General features: G+C 31.1%; 7 protein-coding genes across 10 annotated transcripts in view; 4 read left to right on the top strand and 3 right to left on the bottom strand.

Annotated features, from left to right (window-relative positions):
* Positions 1–159: 159 nt before the first annotated feature.
* Positions 160–4288, bottom strand: LOC109859434. 4 transcript variants are annotated; one of them, XM_020437701.1, is made up of 5 exons: positions 4084–4288; positions 3627–3900; positions 3253–3536; positions 2868–3165; positions 160–2779 (listed from the first exon to the last, which is right to left on the bottom strand). In XM_020437701.1, exons 2-5 carry the CDS (start codon positions 3628–3630, stop codon positions 1059–1061), a joined length of 2307 nt encoding a protein of 768 aa, XP_020293290.1. In that variant the 5' UTR covers positions 3631–3900; positions 4084–4288; the 3' UTR covers positions 160–1058. The 4 variants fall into 4 exon arrangements, with proteins under 4 accessions (XP_020293290.1, XP_020293292.1, XP_020293293.1 ...); XM_020437703.1 differs by having other exon boundaries at positions 3627–3842; XM_020437704.1 differs by having other exon boundaries at positions 3627–3842; positions 4164–4288.
* Positions 4289–4722: 434 nt separating this feature from the next.
* On the top strand, positions 4723–7973 carry LOC109859412 (probable ATP-dependent RNA helicase DDX55 homolog). Its single transcript, XM_020437664.1, has 7 exons — positions 4723–4939; positions 5132–5239; positions 5515–5787; positions 5872–6233; positions 6344–6541; positions 7117–7804; positions 7899–7973. The coding sequence occupies exons 1-7, from the start codon at positions 4832–4834 to the stop codon at positions 7935–7937; spliced, it is 1776 nt and encodes a 591-aa protein (XP_020293253.1). The 5' UTR covers positions 4723–4831; the 3' UTR covers positions 7938–7973.
* Positions 7974–8780: 807 nt separating this feature from the next.
* Positions 8781–12979, top strand: LOC109859411 (testin-like). The gene is made up of 5 exons (XM_020437663.1): positions 8781–9308; positions 9463–9664; positions 10122–10417; positions 10548–11885; positions 11964–12979. Exons 1-5 carry the CDS (start codon positions 9249–9251, stop codon positions 12312–12314), a joined length of 2247 nt encoding a protein of 748 aa, XP_020293252.1. The 5' UTR covers positions 8781–9248; the 3' UTR covers positions 12315–12979.
* Positions 12980–13057: 78 nt separating this feature from the next.
* LOC109859414 (HIRA-interacting protein 3-like) lies at positions 13058–15497 on the bottom strand. The gene is made up of 5 exons (XM_020437665.1): positions 15166–15497; positions 14833–14963; positions 13817–14581; positions 13296–13548; positions 13058–13204 (listed from the first exon to the last, which is right to left on the bottom strand). Exons 1-5 carry the CDS (start codon positions 15338–15340, stop codon positions 13071–13073), a joined length of 1458 nt encoding a protein of 485 aa, XP_020293254.1. The 5' UTR covers positions 15341–15497; the 3' UTR covers positions 13058–13070.
* A 275-nt stretch (positions 15498–15772) lies between these two features.
* On the top strand, positions 15773–19963 carry LOC109859439 (TBC1 domain family member 23). Its single transcript, XM_020437716.1, has 9 exons — positions 15773–15991; positions 16755–16975; positions 17070–17274; positions 17423–17659; positions 17730–18105; positions 18390–18603; positions 18801–19136; positions 19261–19393; positions 19515–19963. Exons 1-9 carry the CDS (start codon positions 15840–15842, stop codon positions 19786–19788), a joined length of 2148 nt encoding a protein of 715 aa, XP_020293305.1. The 5' UTR covers positions 15773–15839; the 3' UTR covers positions 19789–19963.
* A 1426-nt stretch (positions 19964–21389) lies between these two features.
* LOC109859408 (zinc transporter 9) lies at positions 21390–25138 on the top strand. Its single transcript, XM_020437659.1, has 11 exons — positions 21390–21589; positions 21777–22265; positions 22320–22509; positions 22604–22686; positions 22896–23019; positions 23087–23225; positions 23314–23637; positions 23715–23927; positions 24013–24147; positions 24804–24917; positions 25014–25138. The coding sequence occupies exons 2-11, from the start codon at positions 21830–21832 to the stop codon at positions 25056–25058; spliced, it is 1803 nt and encodes a 600-aa protein (XP_020293248.1). The 5' UTR covers positions 21390–21589; positions 21777–21829; the 3' UTR covers positions 25059–25138.
* A 708-nt stretch (positions 25139–25846) lies between these two features.
* The window catches only part of LOC109859409 (retinol dehydrogenase 13-like), a 3822-nt gene continuing 3523 nt past the window's right edge, over positions 25847–26145 (bottom strand). Inside the window, exon 6 of the mRNA XM_020437660.1 lies at positions 25847–26006. Coding sequence (XP_020293249.1) covers positions 25886–26006 — 121 coding nt within the window. The 3' untranslated portion in view covers positions 25847–25885. The remainder of the gene's footprint in view (positions 26007–26145) is intronic.

The raw sequence follows: 26145 nt of genomic DNA, 5'->3' as shown, positions 1-26145 counted from the left end.
CCTAAGTCCATTACAATACGCAGTGCACATAATAAAAAAAAAAACTATATAAGTTTTTATTTAATTTTATTTAATAATTTATAAATGATATTTATGTAGAAAATGATGCATCTAATGATTAACATTAAATTAATAATAATACAGTATTATTAAAGAAAGCTTAGGAAAATTTATTTGAACACAATTCTAATTACAAATTATCATAGAAATTAACAAATTGAAGAGACAAACTTCAGAAACACTCGTATACATATATTTTGCATACACATACTGTATATATATTATATGTATAGTAAACATACATCATATAATCTCTTAAAATGTTACTTTGTTTTATCTTTAAGTTTTATCTCTTAAAAACTTTAATCGATACAAGGCACTCTTTTCAGGTTTCAGTTAATTCAACATTAGAGTCGGATTAAGATTTATATTATTTTTATGTTTATTTTTTCACTTTTTGTCTTTCCTTATTATCACAAATGATTTATATATATATATTGCAATAAAAATTATAAAATAAAGAAGAAGAATATAGAATTGTTATGTATCATCTATCTTGTACATCTTATTATCATATAGCTGCGAACACAACAGAGATACAATATAGTGTTGAGAGATGAGAATATGCAACTCTGTAATCTGTATTAATAAATGATAGTAGAAAAATGAAAAAATTGTAAAGTTGTAAATTCGTTATTTACAAGGCAATCGTAAGAAGTATGAAGTTAATGATTGAATGAAATTACAAATTTACGTTAATAAGTTCTTACAAGTTCTTCGCGAAAACAAATTAGTCTTGTGATTTTGAGTCTCTACAATTTTGTTTACTGTTTAATTGCAGCATATTACTTTAAGTTAGAAAATAACGATTATGTAAAAGTGTTAATATTACAGTTTTCTCACCTGCAGTCAATGTCATATCAATGTATGAATTAATATTGATCAATGATAGTAAAAAATAAAACAAAAATTGTCTCGTCGACAGGACCAGCCTATCTTTGATTTTGTATGCGTATTTATATGTGTATAAAAGTGATAAAAATTTTTATGAGTTACGATTATCTCAACGACATATAAGGCTGGCAGGTCATACGTTGTACCGGTTGATAAAGTCTTCTCTGTACAGGATTAACGGTAACATTACCGTCATTTTGTCCTGAACTATAGGAATTAGAATCTCCAGAAACTGTTTCTGCGAAATGATTTTCTTGAAGCGAAGAATTGTTTCCAATTGTTTGAGATTGTGCGATAGCCTCATTTCTCTTACGAAACTTGGTTGAATATTTATAGAAGTCCGACATTTCGAAGGGTTTCGTCACTTCTTTGTATGGCTGATATTTTCCGGGTTGCACAACCGTGCAGTTCTGAGGCGAACTTAACGGTCGGGTGACATCGTCACAGACGTCCACGGACGATTTCGTTTCAGCTGGTATCTCCAGCACCTTAGACCTTATTGCAGAACTATTTATAGATTGATCGTAACGAGGATGAGACTGTTGCATTAGGTGTTGTCGTGCCTCAAGTCTGTCTTTGTTTTGATGATTTATTGGCGCACTTATTGGCGACCCGTTCTTTTCTCTTGTGCTCTCATTGGTCTTCACACGAGCTAGCAGAGGACTTGATTGAGAACTTTTACGTGTAACAATACAATTGTGATTCGAGCTCGCCGCTGAATAATCCAATGATGTTTCATACCACTCTTTCTGACGGTTTTTACGATTATTATTTGCGTACTCCGTTGATGTATCCTTATCATCGTGTAAATTGTGAGAATAATTCGATTGCCACATCTCCACACTGCCTAATGATTGTGTGCGAAGCAGCATCTTGTTGTTACTCAATGTTTGTTGTTCAAAAAGCGGCATCAGATGAACAGAATGATGCTGCTGGGGCAATACTGTAACGTTGCTGTCGGATAAACAACTCTTATTCGCAGAAACAACTGTGCGATAACGCGACTGCGTGTCTATATTCACGCAGCCATTGTGTTGAGTATTTCGCTGTCTACGATCCAAACTGCCAAGTCTGTCAATTGTAGGTTCGTCCACATTTGCCCAATGAATATCATCATTGTTACGCAACCAATATCCTGTTGCATCGATTGCCATACCGCTGGTAGTCTGTTTTATGTTGCCGGATGACAACGTATCGCGATCTCGTCTTTGCGACGAGAAAGATTGCTGAGATACCGTGTTATTTAAATAATAAACAGGATAATCGTTGACAGATATGTAATTAGGAGCGCGTAACTCTCTGTCACAAGCTCCTTGGCTATTTTTCCATACGACGTCATTATCCAGATGTTTATACTCGAAAGAACCTGTGTAATGCAATCGATGACCTTGCTGTATTTGATCTTGCTGTTGTTTCTGCAACTGCTGAAACTGTCGATAGCGTGTTTGACGCTCGTCCTCTGTATAGGTATTTGGCACGTAAGGACGTGTTCTGTCGATATCTTGATAGTGACTCTGACCACGAGATCCAGCGCTCCCATGGGAATACGTACGACCACGGTGCTGCTCCGGTAAAATATAAATATTGTGGTTGTCATTGTAATCGTGCTCAACAATTTTTATGTTTTGTTGCTCGATTGGACTTATTCGTGGAAAAGTACTACTGTAATGACGATTGCAAGCAGTTGACGATACATTTAAATGCTCATCATATCCGCGTCTAGAATATGCGTTTGTCTTGTCATCAGTCTCTAAGGGACTTAGGCTAATACCAGACTCATGGAGTATATCTCTTCCAGTAGACTTCGGCGTAGTTGTTTCATTTCCTGATGATATGTTATTACGAATCAAAGTACACATTTAAATAAGCTATTCAATAAATTTATATACAAAAAAAAATCTAATTTACAATACCTGTGCTGTCAAGCGGTGGCCGTGGTTTTTTTGTTCTGTGTTTTACGTTTACTTGCGGTTGTATATTATAACTTTCTGCTTGTACTGACAATTGTGCTGATCGATATGCTTTATTCCGACCTTGCCTAATAAAATTCAGCTCGGTCTCTAATTCGTGCACTCTTCGCTGACTTTGCTGATAAGTAAGCCTGTTTTTGCGTCGATTTGTTTTACTTTCCGTAGGATCATTAAAAATGCTTAACGCATTTTCTGCAATCTCAAGTTGAACCTGCCTCTCCAACTCCAATTCTGATACCTCCTATATATATATATATTTAAAAACATCAATTATATCTGATGTATTTCTTAATTGTTTATATCATAAATTTAAAAACTGCAATCTTACAATATCAGTTGACCTAGGCTTGTTAAGCAACTTTTGAGGATGTGTAAATATTGTACTGCCTACTTTTCTATGAAAAGTTGGCGGACTTTCTCCAGGTTCTAAAGGTATTTCTGGAGGTAATACTCCTGTTATTTCTGCCTCTTCTACACACAAGGTTTTTAATTCACTATGTTTTTGAGCAAGTTTTTCTTGCAACGCTTCTCTGCGTTGTCGCAACCATTGCAATTTTGTAGATACCGCATTATCTACTACAACTCCTGATGTATTTTCGTTTCCTGCCATTACTGGATTAGTAACACAGAAAAGAATAATTTTAGTATCATCAAAGTATCTTAGTTTATATATGTTAATGTACTATAATTAATCATACGTACCCATATTATTAAGCAAAAGTAAAACAAATGGATCAGTTATAACTTGTTGTTCTTTCTAACAATACATACTTTGATGATAACATACAGCAATAAATGCCATTTAAACATCATTGTTTAATTTTGTACATTTCAAGGCCTTAGAACATAAGGAAAGCCCAATGTGATCAGATGGTTCTGGCACCAATTAACCGAGTAGTTTCCTTCTTCTTGTATAAACTTTTCCACGCATATGTAATAATCAACAATAAATATCACACTTTGACAGGTTAGTTTTCTACGTCAGAATAAAGAGAAAAAAATACTCTTAGACTTCAAACATAAAAATAATTGTGATTATGTTCTATCACTCCAAGTGAGATATTTATTACGAATGTGATATGATATTATTAAGATAATTAATCATGATCAATTGTAATAGTATTAATTTTTTTTAAATATAATTATAATATAAACTGACAACACACGATTCTGCTATAAGACAGAGAATCACACACTACTGTTTCGAAAGATAAGTTTAATTTTCATTCTTCAGTTTACTTGAAAATGTTTCAAATCTCTGGCTTCAATATACAACAAAAAGAATAACAAATATAATACACGCATAAAAGAAGAATATATAAACTTGTGATTTTGACGCGAGTTTGTGTCATTTCTTTACAATAGCACCTATAGTATAGTTACACCTATTACATAGTATATAGGCTGCGTTCCGAGTTACGCATATGAGCGCATTTATCTATACTATACGTGACGTGTACTATAGATAAGTGCGCGCTCGGAACGCAGCCGTAGAAGAAACAAGGGTTACGTTCAAAAAACCCAACGGTTGAGAGATCATCACTTATGATAGGACTGTTCTTCAAAATCTGCTGCGGTTCCAAAAGTATGATCCAATCAGAAGTGATTATCTCTCAACCGTTGTGCAACTGTTGAGTTGCACTTCTGAACGCACCCATTCCCGACACTCGCGTCCAATCAGAGATACGTTCCAAAATCTTACCTTGGTAACCGAAAACTATAGTACACGTGACGTAAAATATAGCAATTTAATAATCAAAGTAGGATTTTGGAACATAACCCAACAATTCTTCTGCTAACTTTTTTGATATTCGCTGTCAGATTGTGCCGACTGCTGGCTGCGTGTGTGCTCATATATATATCTTTAAATAACATAATCACTAACATAAAAAATATACATATACATTATGAAAACACGAAAATGGGAAGAGTTGAAAGAGTTAAATATATGGTTAAGCAATCCTGTATTAAAAACATTAAAACAATTGGAGTTCTTTGAGATGACACCAGTTCAGGTAATATATATAAATAATTAGTATAAATGTATGTGTGTGTTTGTTAATCTCTAAAATTAGTAAATTTGATATGAGAAAAACTGACAAAGAATCAACTTATTCAAATCTAACAAAAATAAAATATTTTGCACGTTTCAGCAAAACAATAATAAAATACTGTTTCTTTTATTAGTTTTTTAATTATGTTTATAGGAAGCTTGCATACCATTATTATTGAGTGGTAAAGATGTTGCGGTAGAAGCAGTTACAGGCAGTGGAAAGACGCTTGCTTTTCTTATTCCATTATTGGAGATGTTACAAGTAATTTTATTTTCTCTATTAGAATTTATCTATACATAGTTTTTGTTTCAATATAAACAAAATCATGCAGCTATTTTTCTTCTAAAGTACAAGTACATTAAAAAATGACCATTTTTATATCAAACTTTGAATCTATAAGTTATAATATATATTAAATTATAATACATATTAAAAATATACACATAGTCTATGATGGCATTGTGTAGTAGATATTTATCATGTGCTTATATAATATCTACAAATATTTTTATACATTAAGAAATTCTGTAAAACAGAAACGACCAGAAAAGTGGAAGCCTATGGAAGTAGGAGCTATAATAATCAGTCCAACAAGAGAACTAGCTACACAAATTAGTGAAGTTTTAGGACAATTTTTAAAGTTGATCCCATCATTGAAGGAAGTATTACTTGTTGGAGGTACAACACCAGAAGAAGATGTAAAGAAATTGACAAAGGGAATGAACATTATTGTTGCTACTCCTGGGAGATTGGAAGACATTTTATCTAATTGTAAAACTATAAATTTGAGTTTATGTGTAAAATCTCTGGTAATTAACTTATATATTTCTTAATAATCTACTGTTTGTGTAATAAACAATTTTAAATCATTAGATTTTATATTTTTCTCATAGGAATTTCTTGTACTGGATGAAGCAGATAGATTATTAGACTTGGGTTTTTCAGTTACATTAAATAGTATTTTAAGCTATTTACCACGTCTTAGAAGAACAGGATTGTTCTCTGCAACACAAACAAAAGAATTGCAGCAATTAATTAGGGCAGGACTGAGAAATCCTGCAATAATTGTTATAAAGGAAAAATCAAATGTTTCAACACCAGTAAATTTGAAGAACAGTTACACAATTGTTCAGGCTCAGCACAAGCTGTCAATCATGATAGATTTCATACGTTCAATTGGACTTCAACAAACAAAGTATATGATATTTTTACCTACTTGTGCATGTGTGGACTACTTTAGTAAAGTAATACAAGCGTAAGTTTTTTTTCATATCTTACAATTATCTTATTTTTGTTGTTCAATATATATATATATATACGTATGTATATACATACACATATATTTATAAATATATATATGTGCAGATTGTTGCCATCAATTGATGTATTTTGTCTACATGGCAAAATGAAAAGTCAGAGATTCAAAGTATTTGATCAATTTCGACAGGCCAAAAATGGCGTTTTAATATGTACCGATGTAATGGCACGTGGAATTGACATATCTGAGATACAATGGGTTTTGCAGTATGATCCTCCTTCCATCGCAAGTAATTTTGTACACAGGTAACACCGATGTTTTATACTAATCTTTTTTTTTTGTGAGAGTACAGTAGAGCGCGCCATATTCTTTTCAATGCTCATGATTATGATAACAACGCACGAGCGTCGGTATTTTTAATCACGCCAGTATATCGATCGGATCTCGGCCCGTTGGAAAAGAGCGAAAGAGAATTGCGTGCGGAGGAGGAATTTCTCGGCCCGGAGAACTGCTTCTCCTGACGCAGAACGATATGATTTACTCTATTGCACAGTAGAGAGTTTCCTTTGTATATACTTTATCTCTTGTTTCCTTAAAATATTTTAACAATAAGACACGAAATTAAAAAAGAGATTACAGGTATAAAAGTTTTAATGTAACCGCATGCGTACAAGGCATCTAGATCGTGCGCGAGAGAGAGAGAGGTTGTTATACGTCTGCACTGTAAAATGAAAACAAAAAAAATTCGCTTGATTTTGAAGAGTTGAATCGCTACGCGTATACGCAAAATTTTGGATACTTTTAAAATACCCCTCTATATAAATAGAAATAAAGTTCAAACGATTATTTTATAAAATTATTTTTTTTTTTTTATACACAGATGTGGTAGAACTGCTAGAATCGGCAATGAAGGAAATTCATTGCTATTTCTTCTGGAGACGGAGGATGCGTATGTTGATTTTATTAAAAGAAATCAGAAAGTCGAATTGCAACAAATAGAAACAAAACCAGATGATAATACTGTGGAAGAATGCTTGCGGTGTATGAGAAAGTTGCAACAACAAGATCGACTTATGTTTGATAAGGCAAATCGCGCGTTTGTTTCGTACATACAGGCGTATAATAAACACGAATGTAATTTGATTCTTCGATTGAAGGATATGGATTTAGGAAAGGTGGCCATGGGTTTCGGATTGTTAAAAATGCCAAAAATGCCCGAACTTAAGGGAAAGGATGTCTCATTTTTTGTTGGTCCTGAGATCGACGTTAATGAAATACCTTACGCAAACAAACAACGTGAATTACACAGAATAAAGAAATTAATTAAGTATCAGAACACTGGTGTCTGGCCGGGTAAATGCAAGCGTAAACAGAAACAAACCGAATCCTGGTCAGAATCCAAAAAAAAACATCACGAAAGGCAAGAGAAACGAAACAAACGAAAACAACAGAAGAAATTGGAACAACATTCAGCTTCGGCTAAAAAGAAAAGAAAACTAATTGATGAGGAATCCCTCGCGGAATTAGCAAAAGATATAGCGTTGATCAAGAAATTCAAAAAGAAAAAGGTAAATAAAATTGTTTTGTTTTATTAAAAATATACTTTTTTGTTTTGTATATATATTTTTATCATTTTTATTATGTTTAATGTTTTACTTGCAGATCTCAGAAGAAGAGTTTGATATGGCTTTTGGAGTCTAAAGCGTTTATAATGAATTTGAATTTAAAGTTTTATTTTCTAAATTTTTTTATATTGTATATATGTTTTTATTTACACAATATACCATACATGCTACAAATTGATAATATTGTTACGTCCGTCACGTAAAACTCGTTACGGCTGCCTGGTATTACTAGCTGCTCCGTTTCATATGAAAGAAAAAAAAAAAAAACAAGAGAGTTGTCCCCGACGACGGTTGTTTGCGCTGACAGATTTTTGGTTTGGATTTCGCTGCGATTTGGACGCGCGACGCTTTTTAATCTGTATAAATTGTAACGCGTTTCTGATTGAGATTAAAAGAGTTTCTTTAGAGTTCTTGTATCTTTTTCGGAGTTACGTGACGGTCGTAACATTTATAAATGCATTTGTTGTGTGCACGTCCACGTTTGTGTGTATTCCTTTTTCTTAAATATTCTTGTACATATGTACTTTCGTTATAACTAAGTATTCAGTCTTATTGAAGATTTGTTTTGAATTTATCTTAAAATGCTCTGTAGCCGATTGAGACGGTTTATATGGTCAACAACTAGTAAATTTGCTCACTTTTGTCATTTTCATTACATTGCATGGATACAGAATCAACTCCCAGGCTACCAACACTGTTCCAATCTTGTTAAGCGTGCTGTTATTGGCACAAATATGGGTTTCGAATTGGAACGATATTTTAGTGAGTTTCAATGCCTATAGCAGAGAAAGTAAACACGAAGCACGGATATAACCTAAAAATATGGAAAACAATTATGCAAAAAGATAAATATTTGAAAATCACATTAAACAGCCATTGTGGAATGGCCCTTACTTTGTGTTCGCGAGCCGAGCCACATCTGTACCAAACCTGTTTAAATACTTGAAAGAGTCAGAGGCGCGGACCGTTAACATTGAGTGGCCTTGGGCTAACACTGTTTACCCTATGCCAGTACTTGAAATTAATTTTAGTGCAAAACAAAAGGTTGTTTTTGCCGTTTATTGTTGACCCCGCGAAGGGGCCCTTTGATTGAACGGGGCCCCGGGTTTGCAGCCCATAAAGACCACGCCTAAATCCGCCTCTGGAAAGAGTGAAAAAAAAGAATGAAGTTGCATCCACAGCTGTGCTCGAAAATCAGACCATTGTGTGGGATAATGAGTCACATGAGTTACTCGGATGAATCAGTCATACGTGAAGTGGTCGTCACGGGTTAAGCTTTCGTTGTCTTTACATTGAAAATAACGTATTTTGAATTTGACGTACACTAGATCTAAGTTTCTCTTAATAGCAATTTTTTCTTATTAATATTTTTAACATTAATGAAGAAATGGAGGAAGAATTAAATCGTCCAAAATGGTTGTTAGAACTGGAAAATCGTAAGCGAAAGGTTTGTGTTGTAAAATTGTTCTGTATGTTCTTAAAAAATTTAAGTAGAGAGAAAAATAAGTCGCGAAAAATATAAGCAATTAAAAACATTTTAAAAGTTTATATTCTTAATTGGTTATTGTGTTCTATTATAGTTTATGTTTTTTTTTTCTCAGCCACGTTTGGCACATGAAGCTGGAGCTGGTGCACCATGCATGAATTGTAAGTCGGCTTGCTCTGGTCTTGATCTGCATTTTTGGAGAAAAATTTGTAAAATTTGCAAGTGTAGCCGAGATGATCATGATGTTGATGACGATGAATTTCCACAATTTGTTTTCTTATTTGGACCAAATAGAAAATTTAAACAGAAATCATTACGTAAGTATTATGCATGTGTGTTTTACAGACGTTTTTTTAATAATATTAATTGTTTGATAGTTTGTTACTTTAATGAAAATTTTTTACATAATTTAGACATTACACAATAGCTTTTATAACTTACTAGTAATATATTAATGTATGTTAGTTTAAAATATAATAGATGCAGAAATGTTAACAAAAGAATATAATATGTTTTTTCTATAAGACATCAATAAAGTAAGAAAAATAAAATCATTAAACAAAAATTAATTAAACAAATTTAGCAAATTTGTGATTGTTGATGCAAACCATACATATTTAATTATTCATTGTTTGAATTATTCATCGCTGGAAAACCGATTTCAATGAAGTTTACATCTCTGCGAGAATTTGACGAAATCTGATAGACTTGGCTATTAAGATAAATAATACCATATTAAAACTCTTTTAAAAAATATTTTATTTTTAAATTTAGATATGAGAATAAATAATAATAAGGGAGAAAATGAAGAGGACACCATGTTTGATTGGATACCACCGGATACAACTAAAGAACTTGCTATAGATTACATGAAAGCTTTACCTACGGAAAAATTACCAATTAAAGGAACTTCTGGTGCAGCTTTAAGGAGACATTTGTTGCAGAAACAATTGCCTTTACATGACATTAACTATAAAGTGTGTGACAAACTTACTGAACAAGAACAAAAACAATTTGAAAAATATTTAGAAAGCTTAAAGAAGTACGTGGGACAAGGCAAAGTGATAAAGGTAGGGCACATATATTATTGGTACATGTATATTGTGTATACGTATATATATATTATTGGTATGTTTATATATTATTAATAGATCAAATCAAGATACAGTTATGACGGTTATAATATTATCATTTTTTTAGATGTTTGATATCCAGCCACTTGATTGTTTTCTCATGACACCCATCAATGCGACTGATATGCAAGATTGCAATCTACAGCATATATCTTATGTGCCTTCCGATAATGTTCAATTACGCACACCAAATAGTTCCGCCATAAAAACCTCGTATGCAAATATAAAACAACTATATGAAGGTCAAAATAAGCAAGATGCCGCAGACATCACATATGACAATAAGTTACATAATGAAGAATATAATTGTCCGTATATACAAAGCAATGCATCTGTTAATAGCAATATCGCGAGAACGGAATCACTTGAACAGAAAGTTTGTGAAAATTCTCAACCGGCAAATATTGTAAATCAAAAAAATATAAATAGTAAAGTAGTCAACACTTTAACTCCTGCGCACCTAGCCGAACAAGAAATTGTATCCATGCAAACGATGCAGACTTCTGGAAAATATACATCTCGCATGGGAATTCCTTCAAAAAACACCTTGAAAAACACTTTACAAGAATCTGAAGAAATATCAAAAGATATCAAGCCGTATGTCACGCATTCAGAAACTAGTGAAGCAAGTTCCATTGCGGACTCTATGTTGGCAGAAGCGCTTCTTCCACCTAGCGCGATACACGCTAAGAATATTATCGGAAGCACATTGGACAAAAAAGGATTGATGTTTATAAGAGAAAAGCTTACCAATAAGTACAATGTTACTGATAATCCGGTAACGCACGTTACTCCTCAATTATCTCGACCATTAGACCAAGCAAAATGTAACGATATATTACAGTATCCATGTAGCGTCAAAGCTAAGGAAGATAATAATTTTGGAAATAATAATAAGGAAGCATCAAATAAATCAATAATCGAAAGCAATAGAAATTCCTTATTGAAGCATAACTTTGCAGGTTCTAATATTGATCCCGTATCGATTTCACAAAATTCTGTCAATCCGTTGCAAGCCGAATTAAAAAGCTCGGTTGTACAACCAACTGTTATACATTCAAAACATTTGCAAAATCAAGTGTTTGCTCACGTTATTGATTCCAATAAACAACCAATCACACCGGCACAAGACATAGAATATCTAAAAGACAATATTGAGAATTTAACAATTAATGCTACAAAGGTGCAAAAGTGTGAAAACTGTCGTGAAGATATACGTATCGGTGACGTGGCTATAATCACGGAAAAGGCTAACAATGCATTTTGGCATCCTGGATGTTTTGTTTGTTCGGTATGCAGCGAATTGTTGGTTGACTTGATATATTTTTATTATAAGAATAAACTTTATTGTGGAAGAGACTTGGCAGCATTTTTAGAAATTCCCCGATGTTTTGCTTGTGACGAAGTAAGTTTGTGTTTTTACAGGAATTTCACTAATTATGCCCCCTTTGAAACTGAAGTTTTTATTTATATTTGTTTGCAGTTAATTTTTGTACGAGAATATACAGTAGCAGAAGGACACAATTATCATGTAAAACATTTTTGTTGCTGGGACTGTGATAAGCCATTAGCTGGACAACAATATATTACCGAGAATGATCGTCCGTTATGTCTTCTTTGTTATCAACAATCATATGCAAAAATATGCGCTGCCTGCAATATAGTAATTGCTGCTGATCAACAGGGTGTATCTATAAAAAATTTAAATTTTCACGCAAATGAAGTTTGTTTTTGTTGCTACAACTGTAAAAAAAATTTACTGAACGGTAGAATAGCGATAAAGGAAAATAAGTTATTTTGTAGCAAAGAATGTATTGCAAAGTTTCTTCATTGATAAAGTGATAGGTGTTAAAATAGGAGATTTGTTTACAGTGACTTACTCGCTTTTCGTAATGTATCGCGGTCATCAGAAAATGATTTGATAGATTTAGATATGCTTGCTAATATTTAAAAATACATTTATTAATTTTATTTCAGTAAAATACTTATTTTACAGTATTTTTATAATATTTTAATGCTTTTTTTTATTACATTTAATATTTTTTTTTACAAATTTGTAAGCGTTTTACAATGGAACATCATCCATATATTATACAGAGTGTTTGAAAAAAAACAAAAACAAAACTTCGATAATTTTCAATTAGAAAGTTACTTATTTTGTACTAATTCTTATTTTAAGCCTAGAAAGAGATTTCATAATAATCAATGACTTACAGCAAATTTATATCAAAAGTTAAACGTCTAATATCATAAAAATATAAATCGCATTTTGATGTAACACAAAAATTTAGTTACGTAATATAACATAAATTACGTAAATATTTACGTAATTTATGTTATAAAAATTCAGCAAACATTGTCAGCAGATTAACAGCAAATTATCGTTTTTTTTTTGACAATTTGTATGTTTCAGACAGATTTTACTATTGAGATATTGTATATGAAATAATGTTCCCAATATATCATCTTGTAAATAAAAATGATTATTTTATACTTTTATGCAATGTCGACATTTTTTAAATAAAAACACATCAACTTTTAATCCTCTCTGTATCTTCGAGAAAAACATTCAATATAAGCATACCATACTTTATTCTGAATCGCTGTCAACAAAAGTTCGGATTCGTTTAAAAATATTACGCGTTTCGTGATGTTGCGTTGATGTATCCGTATCTGAAGACGTCTTTTTATTTTTAATATTTCTTTGTGTACGTGTAATACGGCCTAAAAAGACACAAAAAATTAACGTTTATATAATACGATATAATATTTTATAAATAAATATATTAGAGATCTTTTTCTACAATATCCTGACCTTCAGATATAATGTTAGATGTATCTAATTCGGATACTTCTTTTATTCTTTCTCTCTTTTGTCTCACAAGTTTACACTTTTCCAATGTTGGTCTTCCGGTAACGCCATTATCTTCTAACAATTTCTTTAATCGATTGATTTTTGCAACATTAGTGTTGCAATCAGCCCAAAGATCGTCGTAACTTTTTACTCTGATGCCAGCAACTTTTAAATATTTTTTCAATTTTTGTATTTTACTGTTATCCTCGGGTTTCTTGAATAAAATGTTTAGATAACAAAATACACAGGCACATTAATCCACGAAGAGAAGAAAAAAAAGGAAGAGAGATATGAATATAAATATTAACTTATATCCAACAAATGTGTTGATATTTTAATATACTTTTGGACAAAATGTTAATGTGTAAATATATTGAATAAAAAGAGAACAAAAAATAACATATAAATGTAAAATAAAACGTAGTACGTACTTTTATTCTAACTATATGAAATATTTATTTATTGTGTAAATCATTACTTACAATACTATTACGTTTCCTTTTACGTTTCGCAGATGTATCTTCATTCACAGAATTATTATTACTTTCTGAGTTACTCATGGAAGATTCTCTTTTCGATAATTCCTCCTCTGTTTTATTTTTAATTTTTATCTCTTTTTCGTCTGTTAATGTCGCTTCTAGATCTTTATCATCGGATACATGTTTGTTACTCTTCTTCCTGACATTTTTTTGTACATCTTTATTTTGTCCTTTTCTGGATACAGAACGTTTTGTTGACTTTTTTGGTGTTACTGATTTATTTGTTTTTTTAGTTTCTAAACTACAATCTTCACTGGAATTATTATCTTGGCTATCGTCAGATTCATTAAATGTTAATTTACCGGAATTTGTCTGTGAACCTTTCTTTTTTCTCTTTTCTCTTTTTAATGTATTGGTGGCTTCTTGAGAAGAAAAAATTTCCTCCTCTGACGAACTACATTCTAATTCTGACTCATTTGGTTCAGCTTTAACAATGATTGTTTTAGCTCTCGGTTTTTTATCGTTTTCATTTTCACTTTCAGAATTTAGTTCTTCTTTCTCACTTGCACATTCTACTGAAAGCTCCAATCCTTCTACCACTTCTGTGTCTACAGCACGATTCTTAGAAATATATTTCTCTTTTGTTCCATCATTGATTTTTTCTTCTTCATCTAATGTTTTATCTGATTCTACAGTTACTCCAATATCTTTTTTTTCTACTTCATCTTTAGATACAGATGTACTTATGGTCTCTTCAGATGAGCTAATCTTTAGTTTGGTAAAAAGTTTAGTAAAAATTAATATTATAGTTTTTTAATTAACATAATAGATAATTTAGTCATATTCTATATATTGAAACCTTATTATCTTATTTTGGAAAAACCATGTTATTATAAACCATGTTATTATTTTTTCAAATCAGCTTCAAAATACTTGAAATATTACGTACATAAAAATCATCTCTGAATATAAAATTCTTCATATACAAGTATCATACTTTTAATTGTTTCCAGTGTTACCTCATTTTCTGTATTATCTTCTTTTGTAATCTTGATAGTTTTATCTGTAATACAATTATCTTCATTCGCAAAACTTTTACTCCCATTTTCTTGCTTTAATGATTTATTTTGTACTTGGTTATTTTCTCCATCTAAATTGAAAAGAAATGTTTTAAATGCATTTTGGCTGCGATTAATATAATGCTATAAATGACTTAAAAAGCATTGCTCTATATTCAATAAAAAGTTAAAATTCAATGCTTTCAAGCATTTGTAGCATTAGTTTGACCGCAGTCTTTATAATTTTTTAAAAATATATTGTATACTTCTTTGAATTTGAATTATATTCAGTACCATTTTTTTCTGTAACAGCTTCAGCATTCTTTTTAGCCATTTTCTGTTGACTTATACAATCTGATCCTTTTTTAGTAGGTAAACCTATTGCTTCATCTTCAGAATCTGAGACTCTTGGTCTCTTCTTTATGTTTTTAGACTCTATGGAATCTAATGATTGTTCTAATTTAGACATATCTTCTTCAATTAGACACAGATTTCACCATCTTAACAAAACACAGAAATGTAAACACAAAAGGATTTGATTTGATGCGGTTGTGACTCCTGTGGACCGGAAGCAGTTAATCCATACGCCATTCTGCAGTGGCTGTGTTCAAGAAGCGCGCTATCGCGCAACACAGACGTTAAAGGCCTTGTTTAAAAACCATTCTACATAAAGGCCATTGGGTGCATCCAGAAGCACGACCGCTCAGCGAGCGGCCAAGTAACAATCGACTGTGTGATTGGCTCTTATTTTAAATCAATCACAGACGAATCACAGAAGAATAATCGATTGCGATTGGTCAATTTCTTACGACTTACAGCTTACGACTGTATTGTAGAACAGATCTTAAGTTTTGTCCCATGCACATGCAGCAGTGTCATTTTGTGTGCAATAGCCCTAACGGTCACGTTTTATCAGCTGTCATGGTACATCATAGTAGTTCATTGAAGTTAAATAGGCTTACTAATGTATGAAAACTTGTAACACGTACTTTGATGCTGAACGATTGAATGTTTTTTTGTTTTATAAACAATTGGAAATAACATATCTTTTTTTTGCATTTTGTTCGAGTTTCTTCGCTGCAACGTTTAATATGGCACTAGAAGAGGACGAAAACACTTGGTAAACTTGAAGTCAAAGTTCTCTCAGCTGATTAAAAGTTTATTGCAATTGTATCGACAAAAATGTAAATTTTTCATGTACTGCTATTGATTCACATCAAGATGTAATATTAAGTGCAAACTGATGTATACATTTGTACAACACACATACTTGTTACGTATATTTAATATTAAATTTTTTTTGTTTTCAGCAGAACTACAAATTGGTGTTATTAAATTGTTTTTAAAATTTGATAACAAATGTGTTATTATTAATTATCTCTTTAATGCCATAAAATAAGCATTACATAATAGAAACAATAAAACTTAATAAATAATTTTTTAATGGGATGATACTTTAGATATAGACTGACTTTTGTTTTATTGGTTAATGACTACATTCAGGTGCTTATTCTGCAGAATTTACTGAAAAAAAAAAAACAGCATCAAGTATTAAGTTTTCTAAACACATTTGTTTATATCATGGATAGGCGAATAAACTTTTACTCACACATTTTTGTAATCGTATATGTATATACGCACACAGAAGTTATTACATTTATATATACGGATACACACACATACATTATCTACATAACAATATATTCTTTGTGCATGTATGTGTGTGTATATAATTGTGTATATATATTTGTATAGTATTGTATTATATATATACATATATATATATATATTTGTATTTGTACATACAATATATGTGTATATAGCTTTTATATGATTTTATTTTTTTATTTCCTTAACTTTACCCTTTCTGTATGTTATTTTAGGATATTGGAATTAGAAGCAGCACTTCTTGACACAGAAGCACCATCTGCATCTGACATATATGCTATATGTAAAGGCCAATCAGTTCCTGTAAATTTAAGACCTGATGTCTGGCAGGCTTGTCTCTATGTTACCGATCACAGTGATCAAATAAACCAATTTAATGAAGTATATGATTTGCCTGAACAAAATATTATTCGTGAAGATTGTCAACAATTAGTTGGTAAAATTTGAAAAGAAAATAATTTAGAGATATATATATTGAAGTGGAGATATATTTATGTGGATATTTGTACTTATTGTCAAATCTTTTACAGCAAAACTTGGAAATGATGATGAAGATAAGGTTTCTGTAGTTTCTGATCTTGAATCCATAATAACATTTTATTGCAAAAATAAATGTAAAACATACAAAAGAGAAAATGGATGGTTAGAATTATTAGGTCCTCTAATAACTTTAAAATTGCCACGTAATGCAACTTATAATCTTTTTGAAGCAATAAGAGAGATTTATATTCCAAGGTAAAAACAGCATGATATAATAAACATTATTATAATTGAACAGACAATTTTCATAATTTAAAAAAATTATACTAATATAAAATTATTTATTTATCATATTTCTCTTGTCTTATAATGTATTTATTTTGAAATGTATAATTTGTTTTAGAGATGAAACTTATAGTTCAATTTTAAGATTATTATTGCTTTACCATGAGCCAGAACTCTGCTCATTCTTGGATACAAAAAGAATATCTCCTGATCACTATACAAAAGTATGGATAAATACACTTTTTGCTGGTGTCTGTTCCTTGCCAGCAGTTTGCAAAATGTGGGATCTATATTTTATGCAAGCTGATCCGTTTTTTTTGCTGTTTCTTTCTCTTATTATGGTTATAAATGCCAGGTGAATGTTTATACAATCATTAATTTTGATATATTTATTGTTATTTTATATAAATTGATCTATCTTACAGGGACCAAATTTTAAATATGAAAGATGAAGACAAGCAAAGTATAATAGATACTATAGCATCAATGCCTTGTGCTTTAGAAGCAGAAGACGTAACAGATTTTTGTTCTTTGGCACAGTACTATGCGATGAAAACACCAAGTTCTTTCAAACAAGATTTATATCCTGTAATGTTTGGCGAATCTTCCGAAGAAAAGCTAATATCCCACGCGTTGTGTTTGCCTGTACTAGCGCAGGAATTAGTGGAGAATTCTATCGAAGCTCCATCCGTACCTAATAGCACGGTCGAGACCGTTAAATTTTTTCTTGTTGATTGCAGACCTGCTGAACAATATAACGCAGGCCATCTACCAACAGCTTTTCATCTTGATTGCAACTTGGTAAATGTTTTTTTATAAAACTTATATGTACAAAGAAAACTTTTCTTAAGTGTATAATTGTTTTGTGTGTATATGTACAGAGGAATGCACCAATATCGTGCCATGTCAGGGGAAATATTTCTCGGAAATTTCTCTTCCGGCCGCTGGCAGAGACCGGAAGAAATCGGACGAGAAATTTCCGAGAAATGCTTCCCCTGACGCGGCACGATATTGGTGTACTCCTCTGTATGTATATATGTATACATATATGAGAATTTTTGTGTATATATATGAGAATTTGTTAGATGCTTCAAGAACCTGCAGCATTTGCTACAGCAGTACAAGGATTGTTACAAGCTCAACGTCAAGCATTGGCTGTTGGTTCTCAAGCTGGTGGAGAACATCTTTGCTTTTTGGGAAGCGGCAGACAAGAAGAAGATCGGTATACACACATGGTGGTAGCGTCCTTTTTACAAAAACATACGCAATACGTAAGCATGGTCACTTCTGGATACCAAGGTGCTTATTTCTCTTTATATTTATATTTCTCTGTAATATTTTCACAATAAGTGAAGTAAATAAGTAATTCAATAATTTATATAATAAATAAGTTTTATAAGTAAATTATAAATAAAGCAGTAAGTAATTATCTTTATAATTATTATCTTTATTTGATATCAAGTATTATCTTTAACGTAATTATGATTTTTTTTCAGCTATTCATGAATATTTTGGCGATGAAGTAGTGTCAAGCTTGATTGAACATAATTCGCAACATTGTCTGGTGTGCAATGCTAACATGTTAGAGGAAACGTCGAACGACGAGAATTTAGTTAAAGTCAAAAACAACAATTCAGATTTACTGGGAAAGATCGGATTAGCAATGAAATTAAAAGGTCAAGAAGTAAAGGGAAAGTTGTTCGATTATATCGTTAATCCTCAAGCAAACGTTACTAGCAATACAGAGAAAAAAGATAGCAAAGATTTAGACTATATTAAACGCCAGAGGAAAACCGCACCTGTATTTAGTATAGATGATGACCAGGAATTAGGTATTAATTTTTTTAACTCGGTTATTCTCTTTTGTCGCATAAATACATAAAAAATTTTAAAATTAAAAAATTACTTAACATACAAATAACGATTGTTAAATCTGGTTTGTGTTTTTGTCGATAGATATGACAATGACTAATAACGAAAGCGAAGAGCCTATTGAAGTAGTATCTATACAGCAATGGATGAAAGATCCTAAGCTATTACATTCCTTTAAATGTCAAGAAGTAAAAGTTAACGGCGATCTCTGTGATAGGTAAGTTACAAGAAAGTCATTCTTGTGACGTATAAAAAAAAAAAACAAAAAAAAAACAAAAAAAAAGTCGTATATACTTCTTATATAAAAGTTTTTATATGATTTTATTTTTTTGTTTTAGTCAATTATTAGTTACCGATAGTCATCTTATAGTTTTACGAGAAATTCCGGAGAGAAAAGGTGCCGCACATGTAATAGTGAAACGTCCCTTAACAAGCATCGTTAAGATAACGTCGAGAAAGCGACATGCCGATCTAATAACTTTCAAATATGGTATAACACAATATAACAATACGGTTATTTCAGATATGGATAAGTTTCTTATACCCAACGCGAGTGAGGCAACTAAATTGATCACACAGCAAATAATGAAACAATTGGAAACAGCAGATTAATATTATAGATAAACGTGTTTTATATATAGTAGTGCAAACAATGTCAAAATTAATGTACAGATGTCTTATAATGTCAATGTCTATATGTAAACAAGTTTTCTAAAAACAATTTGTTTCTCACATATTCAAAAAATATGCTTGATTTTTTATGTTTATTATTTATTAATTTATTGTGTTATACAAATGCCATAAAATTAACATACATATTAGAAAAGAGATAAAAATTAATAAATAACTTTTAATGGGATGATACTTTTAGATATAGACTGTCTTTTTTATATATATATAACAGTAAGTAACATTCAGATGTTTATTCTGCAGAATTTGCTGAAAAAACAGCATTAAGTATTAAGTATTCTAAACAGAATTTGTTTATATTACGAATGGGCGAATTGAATTGTATTTACGAATTTTTTAATCGTATACTTTTTATATGTGTTATCTAAATATTAATTACTTTTTTAAATATTATAGAAAACTATATAAAATTGAGATCTAAAACCCAATACACATCTATAATTTTACAAGTCACATTTCTGAAGATACAAAATTGTTTCTTTGAAATTGTACATATGTAAATAATGGATGCAATTAGAAAACAGAAACATCTTATCTAATTATGTCTACATAATGTATGCAATCGCAAAATAGATTTTTAATATGTAAAGATTTTCAAGGTTTTATTACATGACGAGTTTGTAATCACTATTGTAAAGCCAGTTTCAGTCACAAGAGGAATTGGAGGATTTTTCAGAAAAAGGACTGGTAATATATAAAAATAACCACACAATAATTTACTAAAATGAATATAAATGTTTAATAAAATATAATTGCAAATGAAAAGTACAAACAAATATACGCAGATCAATATTCTCACATTGTGTGCAGATTGTTCGTATTTCGGAGCTTTGTAGTTCGACTCGCTCAGCGTAGAGAGCCTCTTAGGGAGTCGCAAATTAATGACGTCACATTCGCTTTTAATTGGACGGAGGAAAAAGCTGCCCACTCCGGCCTGTTCTACAATAGAATCGTAAGCTGTAAGTCGTAAGTAATCGACCAATCATAGAAAAGTCACAGAAGAATAATCGATTGTGATTGGTCAATTTCTTACGACTTACAGTTACGACTGTATTGTAGAACAGGCCTGAACTATAGAATTTCTCAAGGAGATAGTCGCTTCTGGGTTGCGTTCCAAAATCCTTGGTTACTAAAATGCTATATTTTACGTCACGTGTATTATAGATTTTGGTTACCAAAGTAGGATCTTGGAACGTAATAGTATTGCTGCACTCTTTTAAGCTCCTTGCACAATGGAAGGAATAGCGATATAGCGATAGAAATAACCCTAACACCAGTTTTAAAGAGTTTATATTTATAAATAACGGTAGAAACAGCGGTATTTAAACGTACAAAAATACACATGTATCAATGCAGATCAGAAAACGGAATAAGCAATAGCAATAAAATTTGGACGACGAGTTGGAATTCTGTGTCTATTGCTTATCGCTATCACTATCCCTCGCGTTGTGCAAGAGGCTTTACGAGCGCACACGGACAAGACACAACCACAGTATAGGCAATTTCTACTGAACGCGGCCATTAATCAATGCTGCGTTCAGAAACACTCTATACCATACACTTGTGTACAAGTTTTTTTTGTCGCTTGTTAGATATAAGACAATGAAGAATAAACTTCTGGTTTAGAACAGTATTTGTTTGTGATTGAGCTGTAGTATATTATCAAACAATAATTTCAGCTGTCCAACAATGTGTTTAAGTTAGTTATAAGTCTAATAAAAAGGTAAGATAAATTAAGTTTTTATATGAAGCCTTGTGTGACATAGTTTTAGTGTTTTCTTGATTTAATTAAATTACCGTTTGAAAACACATCGCTATTATGTTTTATTTATCTTTATGTATTAAATATCTAAAGTAACTTTTTTTTATATTAATGAATTTTTAAACTATTGTATTTTTTATTTGCGCAGGTTAAGTAATGTCTATTTTCACAGTGTTGAAATTTCTGTAGAAAGAAAAAGCAATGTTGCAACGATCCCATTACTTTCCAAGTTTTATTCAAAATATATGTCGATATCATAAGTATCAATTGTGTATATTTCATGGATTAAGTATAAAAAATGCTAGTATTATAATAATGCCCAAATATGGTATACCGTACAAAGTGCATACACTTTCCACTTATACGTATATATGTAGTAATAAAAGGATAGATAGATATGAAGATTGTAGATGGACCTATTTAAAAAGATTTTTGTCTGATGATACAAAGACTGACAAAAAATCAACAGATGTTCAGCAGAGAATAATAGAACTAAAGGAAGAAAAATTAGGCCAATTGAAAGAAAGAATATTAGATATAGAAATTAAATCTAATGAAAAAGAAAAGGACAAAGTGACAAACATTGCTGAAAAGCAGTTTGTAGAGTTTGCAAAAAATGATGCTGTGTCTAAGAAAGGTAATACTAAGTACTGAATTGTATATTCCTGACACTAAGGTTTGCTATTTATAGTAAAGAAGAAAATCAGAGTTGATAAATCAACATCCTCTTTGGAACGTAATTTTATTACTCCCGTAAGAGCTATGTCAGACTTTTTATTAAAGCCTTCTGATTTGGAATCTTTACCAAAAACAAAAAGACGCTCTCCCTATGAATATGAACCACCTATAACAGTTTACTGGAGAAAAGATGTCGAAGCTAAGTAAGAGAAAATTATTTACACTTAAATCTAATAAATTTTACATCTACATTTTCTAGAAAAAATAGCCAAATATTAAAGATTTATTTATTACTAGAGCATTGGAAGTATGGGGATCTCGAGAGATCTTATTGAAGGAACTTTTAAAAAAAGAAGTTGAGAGAAAAATTTATCAGCAAAGTAAATACATGCCTTGTGTAATTTTTTAATTTAAAGCGGCTGTTCCTATAATAAAGAATTTTCTGTCTAAGCGAAGAATATCTTCTGTTAGAGAATATTTTTTTGTTTATCCTCTCAGGATCATATATATGTGTTCTGATAATATAATAGGAACAACCTTTTGATAAAATAATTAATACAGAAATTTATATTTAAGTTTTTTACCGCAGATGTTTTTACCGTAAAGCGGAGATTAAGAGATTATAGGCGAGAAATTGGCAACAAGGCAGAGATAACTCAGAAGGAAGGTCTTTTTGGAAGATCTGGAAAAGTAGTATTAACTGCAATAGTGATGTATGTACTTATAATATGATTTTCATGCAATTTTAAGAATTGTTTAGATGAACTTTTTTGTTTTCAGAAATGCTAGTAATTTCTTGTGCAAATTAATTGCTTGGATATATACTGGCTCGCATAGTATATTTTCTGAATGTATACACTCGGCAGCAGATACGTTTAATCAACTAATTTTAGCATATGGTATTCATAAATCCGTGCAGGTAAATAAAATTTTATATAAGAAAAGTTTGTGAGATATATTTATAAGCAGTGTAGTTCTTATTTTTATTCAAATAAAACATTTTGCAGAATCCAGATCCCGATCATCCGTACGGTTACACGAATATGAAGTACGTTTCTTCATTAATATCGGGAGTGGGAATTTTTTGTGTCGGTACGGGTCTTTCGGTCTATCATGGAATTCATGGTATTCTTTTTCCCGCGCCGTTAGATTCTTTCTTTTGGGCATATTTTGTTCTGGGTGGATCTTTATTGTCAGAAGGAGCAACTTTAATGATTGCATTGCAATCTACGTTGAAGGGCGCGGAAGAAAAAAAAGAAAGCTTCAAAAAGTTTGTATTGGAAGGACAAGATCCGTCTGTAAATGTTGTGCTTATGGAGGATTTCGCAGCTGTTAGTTTTTCTTTTTATTAACGCACGCGCGTTTAAAAAAAAAAAAAGGGAATATATCTAATATTAACGTTATTTAGGTACTTGGAGTTATTGTTGCAGCTGGATGTATGGGATTGACATCGTATCTAGAAAATCCGATGTTTGATGCTATTGGCTCGCTTTTGGTTGGCGGTCTGTTGGGTGGAGTAGCGTCTTTTATAATTTATTCGAATGTTGCCGCGCTCGTAGGAAGAAGTATATCGCAAGAGAATCTCGATAAAATTAACGCTGAATTAGAAGCAGATATAATGGTAAAAAATTGCTCTTAAGATTATTGTGTCTGTAATATCTAATTAATTATAAGATATATTTTCTTCTTATATATGTTTAACTTAGGTTCGTGCAATTCATGATGTGAAAGGTATTGACATGGGTAATAATTTAGTAAGATACAAAGCTGAATTAGATTTTGATGGACGAGAACTAACAAGATCTTATTTAGATAAACATGATCTTATTGCAATGCTAGAGGTATATGTTGTTTTTCTGCTTTTATCGCGTGTAGATATACAAGGTAGTTGATATGTATACATATACAGAGTGTCTAAAAAATTTTGACACAACCAAAGTGTGAAGATGGGATCAATCTAAACAGAAAATTCACGTATCATTTTGCAAAATTCGCCATAGTTATTAAGTGATAAGGTAATAAGTGTGACCCAATAAGCGCGTGAGAACCTCTTATGGTCCGGATTCTGTAGATGTGTATGATTTTCAGTTGTAAAGAAAATTGGCTTATTTTACGCAACTTCCCAACAACAAGAGGTGGAGCAAACAAGCGAGTAACGTGTGACACAGCTTCTTGCAATCGACTGATTTTCATAGTTGAAAATCGTACACAGACTACAGACTTTGGATTATCGCTTCCAACGCTCATTGAATCACATGTATTAATTAATCACTTAATAATTATTGCAAATTTTGCAAAATATTATGAACTTTCGATTCAGATTACTCTAATCTACCTTTACACTTCGACTGTGTCAAAATGTTTCGTACACCCTGTGCGTGTATGTGTGTATAATATAAGCTTCACTACTAATATACATGTGTATATATAATTATACATATATATATGTATAAACATATATGTATATAAACTTTAATATATTTCGGTTTTTATTTAGGAAGTAAAAAAAATGCAAAATATTGATGAACTAGAAGCGTTCTTATTGAAACACGGCGAAAATATTGTAGATATGCTTGGTGGAGAAATTGATAGAATAGAATTAAAACTAAAGGTAAAAGCACACATTTATATATACGTCATTTATTTTACATCAATTAAAATACTTTGTATACCACACATAATTTATTTTTTTTTTTTATATTTTCAGAAAAATCATCCAGAAATACGACATTGTGATCTAGAAATTCTTTGAAAACGATAAATTAATATTATTCTTATCATAATTTAAGTTGCAGTTTTTACAAAACTAAGTATAAATTATTTTAATATAAAAAGCGAAGCATTATTTTAACTTATTACTTTAAGTATTTTTGTAGAAAAAAGCCACATTAAGTATTAGGAAAGAAATTATAAATGCTTTATATATATATATGTAATTGTGAATGTATAGAATTATACTATAAAGAATATCATCATCTAGTATAATATTCTAATACATCGAGATTTTCAATATTGCGACACGTGTGAAATACATTATCCTATTAACACGGTGAGTGCCGCGAAAGTTACACTGTTCAACAGAACAACTGGAACACAGAAAGTGTCGTACTGTTCACGTGGACACAGAAAGATTCGCGTTCGTGTTCGTAAGCGTGTAGACAAGGGGAGAGGCTTCGCACTTTCTCCCCTTCCGAATAGTGTGCAACTAAACTATGTCTAAATGAACGGTGCGCAATTAAACGGCGTCTTAAATTTTGTGTATTTCCACCGTGTCCGTAATTGCACCGCTCCCTAAAATTTATTGTTGCAATATTTTATGATATAGGTATATTTTGTGATTATTTTAAGGCTGCTCGATAAGTTTTAATGGAAAAAAAGAGTGGTTTTACAAATATGGAATCAATATATCATATTTTTTGTGAAACGTAATCAGTCATCTTTTAGAACAATGAAACCACATCAGAAAATTTAACTCAAAATCGAATGAAGCATTTGCAATATGTTACAAATGGAAATATTGTTTTAAAGAAACAAACTAAATTAAAACTACTATAAATTTTTATTTTATACATATATTTATCAAACATTATTTAACTGTGCAGTAGCATGTAACTTTGTCCATTTTTCACTAACTTTCCACAACCACTTTGCCAAATTATCGTTCTTAGCTTCATCCGATACTTCTTTAGCTTCACAATTACTGTAAATAAATAAAACAAATTTATTAATAGTATATTAATAGATTAAAAAAATTTCTAGTATAGATAATATCACTAAGATAAAAAAATGCAAATTGTTAAAATCTGTTAGAAACTTCGTTTTTGATTAATAGGAATTTG

This window comes from Pseudomyrmex gracilis, unplaced genomic scaffold, assembly GCF_002006095.1.
Source record: "Pseudomyrmex gracilis isolate BER0280 unplaced genomic scaffold, ASM200609v1 scaffold_261, whole genome shotgun sequence".
NCBI lineage: Eukaryota > Metazoa > Arthropoda > Insecta > Hymenoptera > Formicidae > Pseudomyrmex > Pseudomyrmex gracilis.
The sequence above is the reverse complement of the archived record's forward strand: the minus strand, read 5'-3'. Positions and strand labels throughout refer to the sequence as shown.